Genomic DNA, 17,815 nt, shown 5'->3' with positions numbered 1-17,815 from the left:
AGTCATAAACGTTGATACCATAGCACCAGTAAAAGCTAAAGTTGTGTGTGATTGGAGAAATACGCGAAGGCCCAAAAAAGTGCAGACGGTAGAGAAAATCTAAGCTCCATGTGGGGGCCCTAAGCAGGATTTTATTTTGGGGCCCCCCTTCCAATAACATAATAAATTACAATTACTAACAAATCAAATGAACAGCCTCTATCAACAGTGGAACAAGAACTTTACAGATGTACATGTCTGAAAAGACTTTGTGGCATAAATAGTTTATGCCACAAAGTTTTTTCTTTTTTATTTCAACAACATACCCACCTTCAAGTGAAGCATGAGCCTCTTCTTGTTTGGACTTTTTCTTTTTTTTGCTAGCTCCCGAATCGTATTGACATTTGGAAGCCATCTCCCTCTCTACTCTCTACCTGTAAACAACTGCCTGCCGGCCCGTCTGACCGGTCAGATGGTGACGCTTCACGCTTTCAATCGTTGCGTCTTTTTTTCTCTCTCTCTCTCCTGCCTCGGGCTGACTAGGTGGCGGTGCTCTACGCGCGCCTCTCGGCAAAATGCACGCTCATCCTTTGCGCATTTGCAGAGAATTATGATACTTTATTGATCCCGAGGGAAACTCAATTCACTTGTGCAAAATGGGGCCCTACACACAGCGCGTGTTCTGCGTGGAGGGAGGGGTGGGCCTGCTCCATGTTCATCATAACATCTACAAAGAAACACTTTGCATTTATAACCTAGAATAAAAAAGGGCCAGGCAATCCTCTGAAATCATCACCGAACACAATAATGCTCATACTTTGTCGTATGACTGGCACAATCCCGTACCTTCTGAACTGTTATTGGATGCATCTTGTGATTTTCGTCCCATTTCACCCATATAATTATGCAGATCAGACAGTCAACCTCAGGCATGTAACACAGATGTTCTGTCTAATCTGGCAGATTTTCACGTGTTAGACTGAGCAGCACTAACCCACATTTTTCAAACCCACAAAATCTCCCTTCTGGTTTATAAAGCTTTGAATAGTCTCGGGCCTAAACACATCTCAGATTTATTTGTAGAATATAAAACCTCCAGACCTCTGAGGTCCTCAGGAAGAGGTTAATCCAGTGTTGCAAGAGTCAAACAAGGTGAAGTAGTTTTAGTTCCCATCTTTAATTTTATTGTACTTTCAAGAGCAATGGAAATTGATTTCACCTCACCTGTGGAACAAACTTCTGAACTCTGACACTTAAATCAGGACAAATTTAGTGAAAAGCCTGTGCAAATGTATTAAATCCCTCAACTCATTTCTGTAAGCCCTGAATTGACCCATGAATGGTGCACTATACATTTTTCCTGCCTTAAGTAGTGACAATGGCAGATTAATTATGCTCCACAACAGACATGTCTACTCTGGACTTCAGTGAATAGCACCGAAGCACTCACGACATTTGTGCCCAATTGTATTCAGGTACCCCTTCTGGTCATCTCACACAGAACTGAAATGGCTGGGTGCCTCCCATGTTTAACTCAAGTGCCCAGATCCCCATTTAACCCACAGCCAGTCAACATGTTTTAGGTACCAAACCTGAAGCACTTGCAATTTCAAGGGAACAGTGAAGTTTGCCCTGTCAGAACAAGTTTTGGAAAAGTGCTGAAAATAATATGCAAGCATTGCATTTGCATGGAGGTCACTGACGTATTCTGCCCTTGAAATTGGCTACAGTGACCAAGTTAAGCTTTCCCAGATTCTTAAAATTGCTTTTCAGAAAGTCATTTTGAGCCAAAATGCCATTGTGTTGTTAACCTCTATTAAGAGTTTAAGGTAAATACAGGTAGTCAAACACATGAATAGATTAAGAAACTTTTTATTGATAATTCAGCTGAATAGGTCCTGAGGAGATGTGCTGTTCTTGGCTTGAGTCTCTTGGCTCTAGAAAGGAAACACAAGTGTTATCAATTTGCATACCGGTACATATAACAAGTTGAGCTTCACTTACGTCTATTGTTCCCCTTCACGCCAAAGTATTTAGGGTTCTTCCCTCCCGGTCGAGTCGCACACTGGCCTTTGCAGACACCGTCAGCCTGGCCATTTTTGTCACAAATCACGGCATCGCAGTGGACATAGATCTGTAGACAGAGACAGTTTAGTATGCAAAGCTGGATTCTGTGCAGAAATTCACAGATTAAGCTGCATGTCCTCTACCTGATCTTTTAGAACCTGCTCTTCTTTAATGAAAGTGAACATCTTCATGGAAAAGCGTTTGATGTGGGCTGGCACTTCAACTTTGGCGTCCATCATAACCGGATGGAAAACTGTGGCATAGGTGTCGTCGGGGTTCTCACAGCTGGCAAGAGAAAAAAAGTCATGATATTGTACAGCACAACGTAAAATTTCTCACAATTTAAATTTGGGGTGCTTTACGTGTCCACAATGAGGTCCCAGCTGGGCAGAGATGTTCGGTCTTCTTGAGGAGTTGCCCAGCAGTTTTGCAAGACGAGTTCCAGCTGGGGGTCAGCAGACTGCATCAGCGCCACCTCGAAGTACAGAGGCTCCCTCAGGTATTTTGTTACTGGATAGTCTGCCGCTTGGTAGAAGGTTTCGAATGAAGAATCTAGAAGGAGAGACTCCATCAGAACAAAATTCAGCTTGGAAAACAAAGGCCTTGGCAATAATCTTACCGTGGGATAGCCTCATTTGCACCATCAGCTGGCCTAAGCCGATCTCCGCTTTGGGGTCAAAGGTTCTCTGTTCATAACTGAACGCTAAAGTCTCAGTCTTGTTGACCAGGTAGTAGCAGGAGATCTTTTGCCTGCAAGGTGAAAGTTGCATTACCTTTAAATCCAAACAAATCAAAACCACATCCCTCATACCTGTAGTCCCCATCAAGCAGTGATGCACGAGATGATCTATGGCGGTTGTAACGCAGGGTGATTTCATTTTCATACACCATGTAGTTGTCGAAGAACTGAAGACGAGAAGCAGATTAGGTTTAGTTGACCAAGATGGGGTGAATTGTAATCAACTGAGCAAACTTACAGTTCTTGTCGTGCCACAGGTATCTGCGTCAAAGGAAAACTGGGCAAAGCGATCATCACTGGAGGCTGGTTTGCAGGAATTGTCAGTCAGTGCGAGTGCGCCTGGGTCGAGACTGGGCACCGACGCCACCTTGATGGCCAGAGCGCTTATTGTGCCGTTGGGATAGCATGCTACGGAAGACAAAAGGGTTCATCAAAAAGGTCTGATCTGACTAAAGCACAACGAGGCTTGCATCTTACTAGTTGTCCTTAGAGGGAAGTTGCAGGTCAGGTGTGCTTCCTCAAGCTGCCAGTTGTTCTCTGGGTCCCACAGCTGGATGTTAAGACTGGCTTTGAGTGATGTTGAGGTAAACGTCTGCAAGAGAGATTGTTAGTTACTGCAGCACATCAGCTCAACATGTTTTAATGTCCGACATACCTCAAATGAGGAGTGAGGCGCAGTGTATGACACAGCAAGGAAGTAGTTTGTGCCGTTCTCGCCAAACTTGAATTCTTCAGCCAGCTCAGGAGTTAGCTCGTGGGATCCAACCAGAGTCCTGATGTTGGCGCCTTGAGTTCCATATTTCACACTCACATAAAAGTGATCATGGTCACAGGTGCCAGTAATTGTAGGCATAACTGGAAATAAAACAGGTTTAGGTCAGCTTTACATTTGTTCCATTTCAGAGCAAAATTCCAGACGGCCATTGTGAGTATCATACCAACATCCTGTAGAGATGCTTGCACGTCCACTTGGTGAGCAAATGAAGTTTCTTCAGGCAGGATGATAAATCCGAAGACCACAGTGAGGGAGTAGATTGTACTCAGTGGGTCAGGGTTCTGTAAAGGAAATAAATCTCAACCATGTTTTATGAAAAAAATATTTTTCAATCAGATTGTCACCTACATGTTTTAGGACCACATCAGCCCTGAAGGGAACTTTTAGAGAGATTGCTTTTGAGCCATTTGGGTACATGTGTTCCTGGACAAGGAAGCCCTTTGCCCCCATCTCTTCAATGGTCATGACGCCAGTGGAAAATGAAATGTTGTTCAGCTGCACATCCTGAAGAAAGGCTCCAAGGTGGATGTTAAACAAACCAGACTCCAAGTCTGTAACTGAAAGAACAAACAAGGTTACATTCCAGTTGAAGTCAGTTTCTTTGAGAGTCTTGCCAAGTGGCACTTACAAGTTTCAGCATGGGGAAGCCGGGGCATTAGAGGGGTCGTAATCGGGAACAAAATCTTGTATCGGGCATCTTCTTGGGTGTTATCGTCTCTCCACATTACTTCAAGCATTGGCTCCACAGTGTAAGTGACGTGGTATTGGTAATCTGGGGCATGGCTCTGGAATGATTCATAATGTTTTAATAAAACAAGCAAATGGACCTGCGCCTTGAATTTCCAATAGATTGGCATTCTCACTTTGTAGTAACCGTCAGGTGAACCCACTGGGATCTCTGCCACAATGTGGAAGTCAGTGACCGTTAATATGTACTGCCTGGAAGCCATCTGAGACTTATCCAATCTCTGCCCATTGATTCCCATATGCATTTCTGTGATTGTGGCACTGCTATCCATTAATGGAGTCATACGGCGAGGGATATGCCAGGAGATCAAATCCTCAGTAAAGAGGACACCACCTGTTAAAAGTGGAAACGGTTACTTGGCTGCAAAATTCCATCACTGTTGTAAGGAAAGATTCCTGGGACTTACCCGTTGGACAAGCAGCTGCCAAGTTCACAATATTCATGCCACCTTTTTCCCTGTTGTAAACACCAACCTTGATCACTTCCATGGGGACTCCTGCCACCTATTAAAAACAAACGCACAAGTGACGAGGAGAATACGAAATCGAGGGAGGTGTGAGAGTGCCACTTACATCTTCTGAGTAAGTCTCGGCTGTATTGTATGGGCTTCTCAAAACGAGACGAGTTGAAGTAGTCATGGCACTGTATCCAGCTTGCTGAGCCTCCCTCAGCACCATTGGCACTGGCTCAGGAGTGTAAAAAGTCATCTTCCAGATTCCTTGTTCTGCATCATCCTAGAGTTAAAGAGAAGTTAACACAAATCCATCGCTTAATCTAAAAACTTGCAGGGTTTGCTTGTTATACCCCAGGAAAGGAGTCTTTTGAGGACATTCCTTCAACTTCCTTGGCCTCAGCTTTTGAGTCAGGTGTAGCCACGTACTTTGACACCTAAAAGAAAACAAGCATTACACTTTGTAATGCACACAATTTGATGTGCAACCATGTTTGAGGTGGACCTACTTCCATGTAGTTCCTGTCGCAGAGAATCTCTTTGGAGGCCCACCGGGTATAGCTGCACGTCTGCATCACATCATGACTAACTATATCAGATGGAGTGTGCCTGTACATGCGGAGTTTCAAGCCAACATTGAATGTCGAGTCACCCTGCAAAATAAGTAGATGCCGTTAACCAGCTTGTCAAGTCTTCACATTCTCTAGTGAGGGTTTTAGACAGTTCCAAAAGTTAATTCTGTGCAATTATCACAACTTAAAGCAATATTAAAGGAAAGTCTTCTCCAGCATTCTCATTTAGGCATTGCAGGCCAGAATTTACCTTGTTGTCCACGTAGCAGCCCAATAAAGAGGTGTAGATTCTGGTGTTACCCCAGGGGTCAGACTCCATGCTGTAGCCACACTGAGCAGCCAAGCTGGGCGTCAACATAATGCTCCTGGTGCCATCTGAAGACACAACATAGGATGAGCTCTCCAATGCATGAGCCAACTTACTCTTAAGCTGCAGCACATTGCCACTCACTGATTGCTTCCACCTCAAGCTGGTTCCCCACTGCTAGGGCCTCATCCAAAGACAACCTCATCAGACTGCCTATACAGTCCGACTTTAAACCACTGCCTGTTAAAGAAACTCATCCGTTAAGCAACACATTCCATCTGACCCAAGATTTAGTTAGACATGCACTTACTTGAATGGGAATTGAGCTTCATATTTGGCCTTTGCTGACCCAGGACAGTTACTGCAGCCATCAAGATCCATAGCAATCTGGGGGGGAAAAAAAACAACTTTAGAAACATTGAACACATCCTCAAGGAAGACTAAGAGAAAAAGCATACTTACATTTTCTCAAACCACCACATGTTGCAGCGTCAAGGAACTGGAAAAGTTAGATGGATTCAACCAGGGTTAAGTGTGCAGCATTGAAACCCCAGCGAGCCTCCACTAAAGCGGCTCTGACCTGAAGGAGCTGAGTGCTGAAGTGAGGCACCAGCAGCTGTTTTATCCTCCATTCAATCAGAGCTGCACAGGTGAACCGCATCAGTGGAATCACCTGTGCCGCTCACTGCACGTGGGCCTCAATGTTTTCACTGAGAACAGAGACAAACCACCAGAAATGTGTATGAAAATAATTTATTCTCAAATGTATACATTGGTGTTTCATTAGATTCACATATTCTCAAAGAACTTTGCTGTTTTATTAATACCACTATATCACCTCACAGAGATACTTGTAAGCTGTAACTGAAGTTAATTTTGTACATAAATTGTATCACTTCTTTATCACTTTGTTTATGGTCACAAATCTAACAGCGTCTTCTATGAGGTGCACTTAGAGCTCATCATCCCTTTTCTCCTCAGGAGATTCGTTTCGCATTTTGCAACTGCAACAAATCAAACCATGCTGAAAATGATTGGCAGTGTGTGCCTAGATACACGTCCTGTTCACAAATGATAGGATGCTTATGGTGGATGTACACGATATATCCTCCAGAAACTGACACATCATCAGTATCCTCTGTTTATCTTCTCCTGTTGATCCAAAAGAGTTTGTTGCAGGCTGATTTTGGCATCTTCAAAATCTGGATTGAGCTTTAATGCTTGCTGGAAATCGTTCTTGGCATCATCAAAAAAGCCTGTGGGATAATAATAATAAAAAAAAAGGTTAACAACACAATGAGCACGTTTCACAATATCCTGTCAGATTATTAGGTAGCAAATAAATCATGAATGCAATCATACAACGCCATCTCGTGTTTCATAAAAGAACAGACCAAAGTGACTCCACATCTAGCAAGGCAAATCCAGAAATCAAGAACTAGATTAAGTAATATAGCTTTTTATTATTTTCATGCCGTTATTCTTTAAGCTAAATTAATGTTTTTCAAACATTGTTGTTTCATTCATATTTTGAACATCAATCAAAAGTTCATGTTTTGTTCTTACAAATCTTTACTTCATGGCTTTTATATAATGCACTAACGAGTGCTGCTTTACTTTCACATCACTGATGCCGTATGACTAGAAATAAACCATCTCCTTCAATGCAACTACAATAATACTGCATAACTGGGTATTCCAAATGTACAAGTTGTTACTTTACAACATGTCCACCATATTCAGAGAAATTCTATTTCAAATGTTGGATTATGGTTGAAGTAAAATCAATATGTTACCATATTTCTTTATTGTGCATTAGATAGGAATTAGATTTTTTTGGAATTATTAAGGCTGATTAATAATTAAAAGGATGGGGCATAGTTATTGAAGAAAACCGAATCTTTTGTAAATGTATAAATCCATCTGCATGACATAACCACACAAAGAAAATAACAACATATGACACAATCCCCGGGTTTAGAAAAAAGGTTTTGATATTTTCCCTTGAGGAACAGAAATAACAGAAGAGATTTTCTTGAAAGGGCTTATGAGTCGCATTCATACCGACCATGTACGGGTACCATTTAAGTTTTGTTCAAATACATAAGACAAATAGTTTTTTAACTTATTTTTAACAGAAATGTTTATTTCACGCCACACGGTGGTGCAGTAGTAAGCGCTTTTGCCAAGGCCTTAGTTCAAATACCAGCAGGGCCTTTCTGTGAAAGTTTGCATGTTCTCTTTTCTCTCCACTTTGCTCCCTTGGTCAAAAACATGCATGTGAGGTTAATTGGTGACCCGAATTTGCCCCAAAGTGAATGTGAGTGGTTGTCTGTCTCTCTGTTTTTGCCCTGTGATGGACTGGAGACCTGCACAAGGTTTGTCGTCACTCATAGTTAACCGGTATTCGCTCCAGCAACCTGGAACCCAGAACATGATAATGTGGTATAGAGAGGAAGAAACATAATCTATGGTGTATATTGATAAAAAGAGGTGAGGATTAGATGTGTTTTTATTCATGGCAATGCTCATATAATCTCTCAGTGATCCATTATGCATTGCAAAGATGCATCTTTGTGTATGAGACAAATTTATACAGCCGCCACAGAGCATTAAGATCACTTCATTTTATATTGTCAAACTTGCTATAATAATTACTATTATTTTCTAATCTTACCTAATCTATAGTGGATGAGTCCTCTGTTGTAGAGGGGTATTTCACACTGGCTGTCAGCCTTTATTGCAGAAGTGTAGTCCTCTACTGCTTCATGAAAATCCACCCGGAAGTACTTTATCTGCCCACGATTGTTATAAGCAGTGGACAGACTTCCAGCTTCACAGTTCCTGTAAAAACAACGGTATAGTCACAATACGGACCGGATCGTATCTTAATGTGCTTTTCAAAAAGAAATCATTAAAAAAATGAGCAAAAGAGGACTGAATTAGTTAGCAGAAACCATGTCATTTAACAGGTAACGAAATGCGTCGCAACACCACTGCGGAACGAAAGCTTAGCTGGTTTAAAATTCAACGCAAAAGTACAAGTGGTACCTGGACTGTGTGCAAGAAGATATAAACTTTGTGTACAGCGTCTCTGCCTGTGCAAAATTTTTGTTTTGGAACTCATAGTGGGCATTTTGTAGTATTTGTGAGCTATCGTCCTCCATTGTTGTTGTGAAGGGCAGCTTTACGTCATCGAGACGTCATCACAAGGGGCGTGGCCCCGCAACATGACTTTTGTATTCAAACAAATCTTTATTGACAAAAACAACCTATACCAGGTATCAATCACATAGGAAATGCACTTGCACTTTTGCCATTTCACATGTATTGAGCACCAAAATGAAATAACTAAATACAAGAAGTCAAATTTGCTTTTATATCTTTTATAGGAGCCTTGACCACTTAAATAACCCTCTCTATAATCTGCATTTGTCCCTGTGAACTGTTCTGTGTGTTTTAGTTTTCACTTTTTTTTTCTCAGTTTCTCTTGTGGTGTCCCTTATTATCACAAACTTTGACCTTGTTTGTGACACTTCAAAGATGCAGTATATAAGATTGAAGCAATACCACTTTTGTGCACTGGATGGTATTAGTGACCCATGATGATTCTAGTCAGTTTATTATTCGTTTTGGGTTTTTTTTTTGGCAGTATTCATTTATTAATTTTTATTTGAAGGGACATTTTTTAATTTTTCGGTTTTGTCTCAGACTTTTCACTTATTCCTGTCTTGATGAAATGAGGACTAACGGGCAACTGGTATCCCTCAATTGCCTTACAAGTAGCACACAGGGCATCATTTAAAATGAAATATCACAAACATTCCCGACAGTTGAGCATATCCACTCCTTCCTGCTGTGACACTCACTGCATTAAACTTACAATAAAGAGGCGACCTATAAACAAGCTGGTGAGAGATTCTTGGACAATCTCCCAGGTGAAGAAGTCAACATTTCTGGTGAAAAATGACACCTAGAGGAACCAGGGGTCATTCAGAAACCATGCAGTTCCCTTTTTGTGGCCCATTTATGCCCAGACCGTGTGGACAAGTTAAAACAGATCAAACAGAGACAAGTTTGACCCCGAAGAGGAAAATACCAGTGGCTGTTGACACTTACAAGAAAATGGAATTAACACACAACAGCCCAGTGATGAAAGGTGGGTTAACTGTGCACATTTACATCACACACATGCACAAGTTTCTGCTTATAAACACATCAGGGCAACACTAAATATTTGCTGAATATTCCAAAAGGACAGATGGCTCATTTTGTTAAATCGCTGATGTTTTTGGTTTGTTAATTTCCCAATAGACCTCCCACTGCTGAGTCAGTTTAATTCCTTTCTAACACTTTAGTTTCACATGAGGTTTTCACAGGTTTACTTTGTGAACCTGAGGTAACGATAGTGATGTTCAGCAGCATCAGAGCGGGTTTGCTTCTTTGAATGTAGCTGTTTGCTGAGAGCTATAACTGAAAATATACACTTCAGTTAGGCAGAAACAGAACAGACATCAATCATGCTCCCTTCAGGAGGGATTTTCTCCACTGACGTACACACAGGTACCACAATGGTACCTGAGCTTTCCTGTTTTGATGTCTGTGGCTTCCATCGGAAGTTTTGCCCAGCTTATGATCCAACCTCTGATGACTGGCAACACATACGTGTGGATTGCTCTGACCTTGTTCTTACCATTCAACAGACATGCCTCACTCTTTGGAAGTATTTGGTTATGATTGACTTCCTTGTGGCCTCATTGTTTTCATTTGCCTGCAAGCTAATAGAAGAATAGTTAATAACATTAATATTTATGAAAATGAAAGCTGTGACATTTAACCAACATAGATGTTGTTTGATTAGTATTAAATGTATCAGCCTCTGAAGCTCCAGGGTGGATACCAGCCAGCTGATTGGCTCTTTCACTATAACTCTGAATCATCCTCAGAGGTGTAAAAACAGAAATACACAAATCATGTAAAGACACCCAAGAAATCAATTTGAGCACAGTTATGAAGTTGGGTTTCAACGAGGTCTGTGAAGCAGAGATATATTGATTCATTGTGTTTTGTGCGTTTATATTCAGTTACCTGTACATCACAATTGACCTCTTTCAAAGTCACTCAAATGCTTTTATTTTTCCCATCATGACCCCATCAATATTATAATTTTTGGTTGTTTTTTTCTGAAATGTTGGGAAGACGTAAGTTCATCCTTGGCTGCTGTTGCATAAACCTGTTGAACAGAGATGCATTGTACCACACTTGATGTGTCTTTTCCACTTCTCAGAGTTGTGTGAGTCCCATTCATCTTTTTTTACCCACCTTGAAAAAAGAACTGCGGCAGGCTCCCCTCTCCGGCTGCTTGTGTGCATGTGTGTGTGTGTGTGTGTGTGGTAACCATGAAGTGAAATAGCAAACAAACATAAAACAGCTGTCTGGTTAAAGGAAGGAGGGAGAGGATCCAGGCCAGACTCGGAGTAAACGTTGGCATGTTGACTCTCAGGCCGCAGACAGTGGCGCTTCTGTTGTCAGAGCTGTTTCAGGCAAACAAGCCTACTGCTTCCACAGTTAACATGATGACCTCTGTCTGTTGTTTTTCTGGCCCCGCGGAAGGTGTAAAAAATTGATGATGACAACAAGGTACTAAAAACAGAAGGCGTCTTCTGAGAGAGGTTCAAACACATTAATAAAATCACCTTAATGCCGTCCGGCTTTGACTGCTGCTCATAAAGCCTGATGGCTCATTTCCAAGTCGGAAAGTTAAGAAGTGATCTCCCTCTGACCTCAGATACAAGAACGCTTTGACAGGTTTGTGAATCCAAAGGGAATTCTAGCATATTGTTAACAGAACTCTCAGAGCTCAACCTCCATATTTATCTTTCTATATTGACACAGAAATACATACTGTATATGGCACTGAAATTCATGGTTACATAAGAGCGACTGTTATAAAGCCTCCCTTTGTATCTGGTGACACAAAAGTCTCGTCTCGCTGTGTCCATGTGTCTCGGTTCAAATTTCTCCCAAACGAGGTCGAGCACTTTGCATGGCGGCCGCCACTGCTAGTGTGTGTGAATGGCTGAATGTGAACAAGTAATGCAATAAATAGAAGTCAATCTATTATTTGCTTACTTCTCTAAATAACTTCCACTATTCTGAAATTGTCATGGATTGCAGTTATTCTTCCCTCAAGCTTTCACAAAGGCATTTTATAAAGAAGGAAAAATATATACTGAGGCAAATAAAATTGGGAATCCAATTTAACAATAACTCAAATAATGAGTGCAGAAGTAATGAGAATGCGCTTCATTCTCATGTTTATTTTTTTTCGGATTTCAGGAGTTTGTGTGTTATTCCATCTGGAGCCATGTGTGGGTGCTTATCCTTTTTGGAAGCAAATGATCTGTGATCAATAAAATACTCATGGGAAAATGATAAAATTGAAAGAAGAAATGTTGCACCCAGATGTGAGGAGAAGAGTAAAAATAACTGCAGATCTTGTTATAGACAAACATTTATCTGTTGCTTCTGGGGTCACTGAGTGCGAGAGCATTTACAACCATTGTGTTCTCTTTCAGAGGCCAGAAATAATTACAATTTAAGCTAAATGCTACTTTGATCATTGCTGCATATTCACTGAAAATATTTATAGTTCCATATTGCAGTCATTTACCATCAACTTTTCTTTGAGCCTATGGAAGCTTGGGAAGCATGGCATTGACCATGTTGAAAGAGCAATTTTTTTAATTGAGGCATTAAAATGACAACAAACTCCAATGTGATTATTTTATTGTCCGATTCTTCAGTTCATTACATTTAATCAAATTAGAGCAAACATTATGCTATCTCATAACATTATAGATGCAAAAACTAGAATCTATCATCTTAAAAAAACAAAACTCAGAAATTTTAACAGAAATGTTAATATTCTTAAAAGAAAAAAAGCATAAATACTTGACATATAAGCATTCACTAGGTGGATGCTCTGTGACATAAAATCCATTTTCAGGTAAAAGTAAAGTCAATAAAGCAATTTACCCCAAGAATAGTATATACAATATCAGTCTTTGTACAAAAAGTATGCAAAACATATATAATCCCACAAAGGAGAAACAATAACAAAATATGTGGTTATTATACATTACAAAAAGTTCATTAATCTTAAGTAATGTAACATGTACAGCAGTTTCACAAGCATCACATATGACTGCATTTATTACAAATGAAAAGAAAAGTGTATGATTTTTAATATTCAGAGATGTCAGTTGGGCCACAGCTTCACTCGGTCCGTAGCTGGAATCTGTGCAGGCCAGATGACAGGAAGCACATGTCCATGATGCAGTAGTCCGTGGCTCCCCGACACGAAGTGAAACAAGTCAGCCGCCGCTGTCGAAAAGGAATAAACAGCAGGTCAAACGGAAAAAGGTTGAACTACCAATCATCTAGGCAGGAAAAGCTGTCCACACTCACCTCGGCGTGACGCTTTAAGCTCGGCCCACCATGTTCTCCAGACGCTCGATTCTCCCGGACACATCGGCTAGTTTGATCAGTCAAGGAAAACTCGGTCGCAATGAAGCGGCAAGCAAAAAAAAAAAAAAAAAGAGGAGAAAGAAGACGTAGTGATTGCACACACTGTTAAATTGCATTGCAGTAACAATAACAGCAGGTAGAAGGAAACACCTGCCAGACTGGTCAGAATAAACCGTCGTCCAGCTGAAACAACAGAAAGGATATGCTTGGCGGTGAGCTGCTGGAGGGCCGCCTGGGTCTGCTTCTGGAACGCCAGCCGGGCTTCACATTTACAGGGATCCTCCAACACCTCCACCTTCACCTCTTCGCCGGGAGAAAGCAAAATTTCACATCAGTATAACAGCTCATGTAGAGAGCGAGGAAAAAAACAAAAAAGCACACAGAATTACCACCCACACTCGTTTTTTGGGAGTTATTTTCTCCCACCAGCTCGCCTGCTGTTTATCAACAAAACGAATCTCAAATAAAAGAGAGCACATCTTTATCTTCACAGCAGGTTAGGAAAAAAAAGTACAAACTAACTGTACCAATTATATCTTCATTTACCACTAAATTCTATATTACCCGATTATTGTCCAACAAATGTGACAGCCACCAGTGATTGATGGAGTCAGGAGTTATGCACTAGTTGGTTGTGATGTTGTGAAGCTTTGCTCAGAGAACAACAACAACAAAATGCATTGGACAATGTTTCTTTCTACACAAACTCTTTCAGCTCTTGAGCAGCGTTAGTATCACAGCGAAAAAGCTGCAGGAATCCACACAGTATGTCCTTACGTTTCAGGGAACATGTTTTCTTGTCCGCATTCAAGATAAAACCATTCCGGCACTTGCAGTAAAAGGAGGCGTTGCTGTTGACACAAATGTGCTCGCAGTCATGTCCCATGGCACAGGGGTCCAGACCTAGAATAAACCGGGATTAAGGGATGGCGCTTTCAAGATGGCAGCATGGGTACAGTTTCATGTGCTAGCATTCAGATTAAGTCGGTCGGTCGCTTGCTCCAGGTAACTTTGCATTTGCAAAAACTAGTCGAGGATTTGTGGGTATATTTTTCTGACTGCAAATATCTGCTTATATAAAGCAGTAAAATAACCCATTTGTACCTCACGGGTTTTTCACAAAATGGCCAATATTTTTCTGGCTGAGTGAGTTCAGAATTTGAGGATTTTGGTGGCGTTTGTACTTTGGTCCGGTCAAACACCTTCACCACATCTCAGCCAAGGTCATTCGCCAACTGCTGAGTGTTGGGCAACACAGGTAAAATCACAGAACCCTGACATACAACAATACATGGGCCTTTGATAAAAAAAAACTAAACAAAAAACAAGGGACACGACAAATGCTCAAAAACTCAAATTCACAACAGATCCTCAGTTATTCAAACCTTTGACTTCAGTGTCACTCAAGACCAGTGAGTCCAATTATGAAGTTTTCACATTATTATGGAGGAATTCTGCAATATTTCGATTAATCAGAGCCCCATGGGCCCAAATCTGTGTGGATTTTTGTTGCTTTGCCACTTACAATTTTGAAAAACTGAGGTTTCACAGTACATTTAAATAAATAATTTTAAATACACACACACAAAAAAAGATAAATTCAAAGCATTGACATACTTTGCCAAACAAATTACTGAGGACATTTCAAAGTTTTAGGCAGCGTGCCCCCAAAACTTCACACGGGGTGAGATTAACGACAACAGGCAGGTTCTAGAGCCGACATCTGCAGTCCACGTGGGGGTTGAGAGCGTCTGCCCTTGTATGTTTGTTTACTCACCAGGTCGGAGTTTACACAGCAAAAATACCATTGATTATCCACATTCTGCTACAACCCCACTCGTGGACTGAAGGTGCGCCGTACGGAGGAACTAGAACTGGGGTTAATGTTGGACGAGGTCTTGCGGGGCCCCTCTGTATCCTACCGCACAGCGTCTCCCTGAACTTGGAGGTGAGCTTCTCGATGACGCCGTACGTCTCCACGTAGAAGACGTGGTCGTCCAGGGGGAGGCTGGCCATCTGCTGCAGCGAGCGCATGTCTGCGCGGTCCACCCCGACGGCGTAGATCTCGATGCTCGAGGCCCGGGCCATGGCGGACACTTCTTCCACCTGGTCTTGAGGCCTGCCGTCTGTCACGATGATGGCCACCTTGGAGATGTTTCCGGAGCGAGGCCTGGCACCGGACTGCTCGGTGAAGGCTTCGTTCATCGCGGTCTTGATGGCGAGGCCGGTCATGGTGCCAGCGGCCAAGGGCTCAATGCGCGAGATGGCTTTCTTCATGTCCAGTTTGCTGAAGTGGTCTTTGAGCAGGAACTCGATTTTGACCGTGCTGGCGTAGTTGACCACCGCCACCCTGGTGGCGTCCGATCCCACATCCAGTGTGTCGACCATGTCGGCCAGGAATATTTTGACCTTCTCAAACTCACCAGGACGCACGCTGCGAGAGCTGTCAATGATGAAGACCAGGTCCAGGGGACGGCTCCTGCACTGTGCATCTGTCTCTGGTGATCAACATGGCAGGATTAAGTCCATCTCATCATTAGTCAGAAACATGACAGCTTGCAAATGAACATCAAAAAAACCAAATTCTTTTGAGATGTACATGTCCCCACAAGCACAAAATAAAAACTCAAATCAAATGATCCCGTATGTTACATGACATACTGTGCATCATTTCAGAGACTCAACAGTCCATCAGAGACGAGTCTGATCCTTTCATTTCATTGTCCTGAATGAAAAGGATGCTGGATGTCCAACACAGGAACAAATAACAACAGAACACCTAAACATGGACACAGAGTTAGAAGAGAACTATCACATACACATGACATCAACTACATTTCTGTAGTTTAGATCTTTTCAGATTGTTAATGTTGGGGTAAAATCTGAGATCAGTTTTTTTGTTTTTGTTTTCACATAGTAGTAACATATCATAATTTATTTTTTTTACCCCAACTGTTGGTACTGGCTGTTACACATTTATGAATTCCCCATCCACAAGAATCTTTGTGGATCTTGTGAAGCGTTTGTCACCATTTACCATTTTCTTGCCTAGTTTCTTCCATGAATCTCATCACAATAACAACAGGTCTGACCTGGAAAGCATTGAGGTGCATTGTTTGGGTTGGACGGCCAATCGGACTGGTAATATTCTACCTGTCTCCACAGGACTGATGCTGGTGATGAAGCCGCTTTGGGTACTGACCGGTAGCGTCACAGGAGCGGCGGTCTCCACCGGCGGCACAGTGGTCTCCACCACTGGCACGATGGTTGTCACCGCTGCCGCCGTAGTTGCTGGTGGCATTGTTGTCTCTGGTGGAGTCGTAAAGACAGTAGGGGCGGGTACCACAGGTGGTGTTGGCACTGTGGGGTCAGAGTGTGTCGGGCATGGGCCTTTCAATTTGTAAGGGAGGGGGCCTTTGACCCTGTGGTGTGGATGCAGAGCTAGAGGCTGAGAGTGACCTTTGTATATGTGATGCCTTTGAGGCACCGCAGGCTGATTGAATCTGTGGTGAAACGGCGGCATGGGGACCGGAGGTCTGTGGTAAATCACTGGTGGAGATAGCGGGACGGGTCGATACACTACTGGCGGAGGGATCCGTGGAGGCTGGTAGTGGTAGTGATACCCTCCCCTATACGTGTAGTCACTTCTGTGAACTACGGCGCCACCAGAAAGGAAAAGTGATAGAGAACATTAGTAGACTGATAGAAGACAAATAGGAAAAGTAGTGCAAGTTGACATTCTGTCACAGGTTGCAGGTAAATAAACATTTGCTTTTGTTGCACAGACACATGGTTAGTGGAAGCATGAGTGTATTTTCACCTGGGAAGATACAGAAAATAGTTGGTGGACAGATGTGATATTTCATGCATGTTGGCATTATAAAAAGCTGTCATTCCAATAAATTATTCAGACGTTATAATATATAGTCTATTAGTAATTTTACTGTGTCAAATAAACACATCAATACAAACTCTGAATTATATATATATTGTATTGCATTTATTACATGCATCATTTAATGCATTTACGGTGCAAAACGTTTGCAATAAGTATTTTAAGGAACTGTGATCATATTGATTAAACTATAAAAAGAAAAAATACTTAGCAAATTGCCTAAAATGCAATAACAGATGTTGTATATATAATTAAACATGCATGACTTTGCTCATATCTGTGCAGTGAAAATAACATACAATAGAAATACTGAAATTCAACTTGAAGTAACTTTGAAAATAAGTTACTTTCCTCTGTTGACATTTTAACTTTGCATTATCGTTGCTCAGAATTTTCCCCATCACTACGACAAATTGCCCGCTGAATCTACCCACATCTGAAACATAGAAATCCAAGATCTACAAGTCTTACTTGATGGATCCAGGGTCCTGAACGGTGGCCGCCCATTATGTCTGCTCTGAGCATAGCTTTGTGCAGCCAGCAGCCGAGGGTCCCCGGGGCTGAGGTGGTATGTGGCCATCACATCGCACAGCAGCAGGGCGGCGCAGTACACGAGGCTCCAGAGAGTAGACCTCATCATATCGGCGTGCAGTACTCCTTGTGGTCTCGCCTCCTCTCTGGCCGAGGATCAGGATCCGGCTCAGCTCTGCGGGGGTCCGACCTCCTCCACATGTGAGGAGGACACGTCAAAC

The 17,815-nt window shown here is 42.1% G+C and overlaps 3 protein-coding genes across 3 annotated transcripts; all 3 read right to left on the bottom strand.

Moving 5' to 3' along the window:
* Positions 1 to 1,975: 1,975 nt before the first annotated feature.
* On the bottom strand, positions 1,976 to 6,218 carry zpax1 (zona pellucida protein AX 1; the record flags this gene model as incomplete). The annotated part of the gene is made up of 20 exons (XM_080514027.1): positions 6,101 to 6,218; positions 5,949 to 6,025; positions 5,783 to 5,878; positions 5,582 to 5,706; positions 5,269 to 5,412; positions 5,113 to 5,196; positions 4,881 to 5,042; positions 4,715 to 4,811; positions 4,424 to 4,641; positions 4,189 to 4,345; positions 3,909 to 4,117; positions 3,724 to 3,841; positions 3,441 to 3,640; positions 3,263 to 3,377; positions 3,024 to 3,193; positions 2,858 to 2,952; positions 2,666 to 2,796; positions 2,409 to 2,598; positions 2,190 to 2,331; positions 1,976 to 2,113 (listed from the first exon to the last, which is right to left on the bottom strand). Exons 1-20 carry the CDS (start codon positions 6,118 to 6,120, stop codon positions 1,976 to 1,978), a joined length of 2,688 nt encoding a protein of 895 aa, XP_080370153.1. The 5' UTR covers positions 6,121 to 6,218.
* A 216-nt stretch (positions 6,219 to 6,434) lies between these two features.
* On the bottom strand, positions 6,435 to 8,817 carry ttc32 (tetratricopeptide repeat domain 32). Its single transcript, XM_080514619.1, has 3 exons — positions 8,690 to 8,817; positions 8,316 to 8,482; positions 6,435 to 6,894 (listed from the first exon to the last, which is right to left on the bottom strand). The coding sequence occupies exons 1-3, from the start codon at positions 8,803 to 8,805 to the stop codon at positions 6,767 to 6,769; spliced, it is 411 nt and encodes a 136-aa protein (XP_080370745.1). The 5' UTR covers positions 8,806 to 8,817; the 3' UTR covers positions 6,435 to 6,766.
* A 4,099-nt stretch (positions 8,818 to 12,916) lies between these two features.
* Positions 12,917 to 17,703, bottom strand: LOC308143287 (uncharacterized protein; the record flags this gene model as incomplete). The annotated part of the gene is made up of 6 exons (XM_080514026.1): positions 12,917 to 13,024; positions 13,362 to 13,471; positions 13,946 to 14,071; positions 15,091 to 15,666; positions 16,322 to 16,822; positions 17,535 to 17,703. 6 exons carry the CDS (start codon positions 17,701 to 17,703, stop codon positions 12,917 to 12,919), a joined length of 1,590 nt encoding a protein of 529 aa, XP_080370152.1.
* Positions 17,704 to 17,815: the final 112 nt, after the last annotated feature.

Source organism: Blennius ocellaris (genome assembly GCF_963422515.1).
Source record: "Blennius ocellaris genome assembly, chromosome: 18".
NCBI classification, from domain to species: domain Eukaryota; kingdom Metazoa; phylum Chordata; class Actinopteri; order Blenniiformes; family Blenniidae; genus Blennius; species Blennius ocellaris.
Note: the sequence above shows the minus strand (reverse complement) of the source record. Positions and strands in the feature narration are given on the sequence as shown.

Bases quoted from the DNA above. Each gene is read 5' to 3' on its own strand.
- ttc32 (XM_080514619.1), bottom strand. From the start codon at position 8,805: ATGGAGGACGATAGCTCACAAATACTACAAAATGCCCACTATGAGTTC. The intron at 8,483-8,689 runs GTACCACTTGTA...TTGTTTTTACAG, and splicing joins TCTTCTTGCACACAGTCCAG to GAACTGTGAAGCTGGAAGTC. The intron at 6,895-8,315 runs GTAAGATTAGAA...ATTATCCCACAG, and splicing joins ACTCATCCACTATAGATTAG to GCTTTTTTGATGATGCCAAG.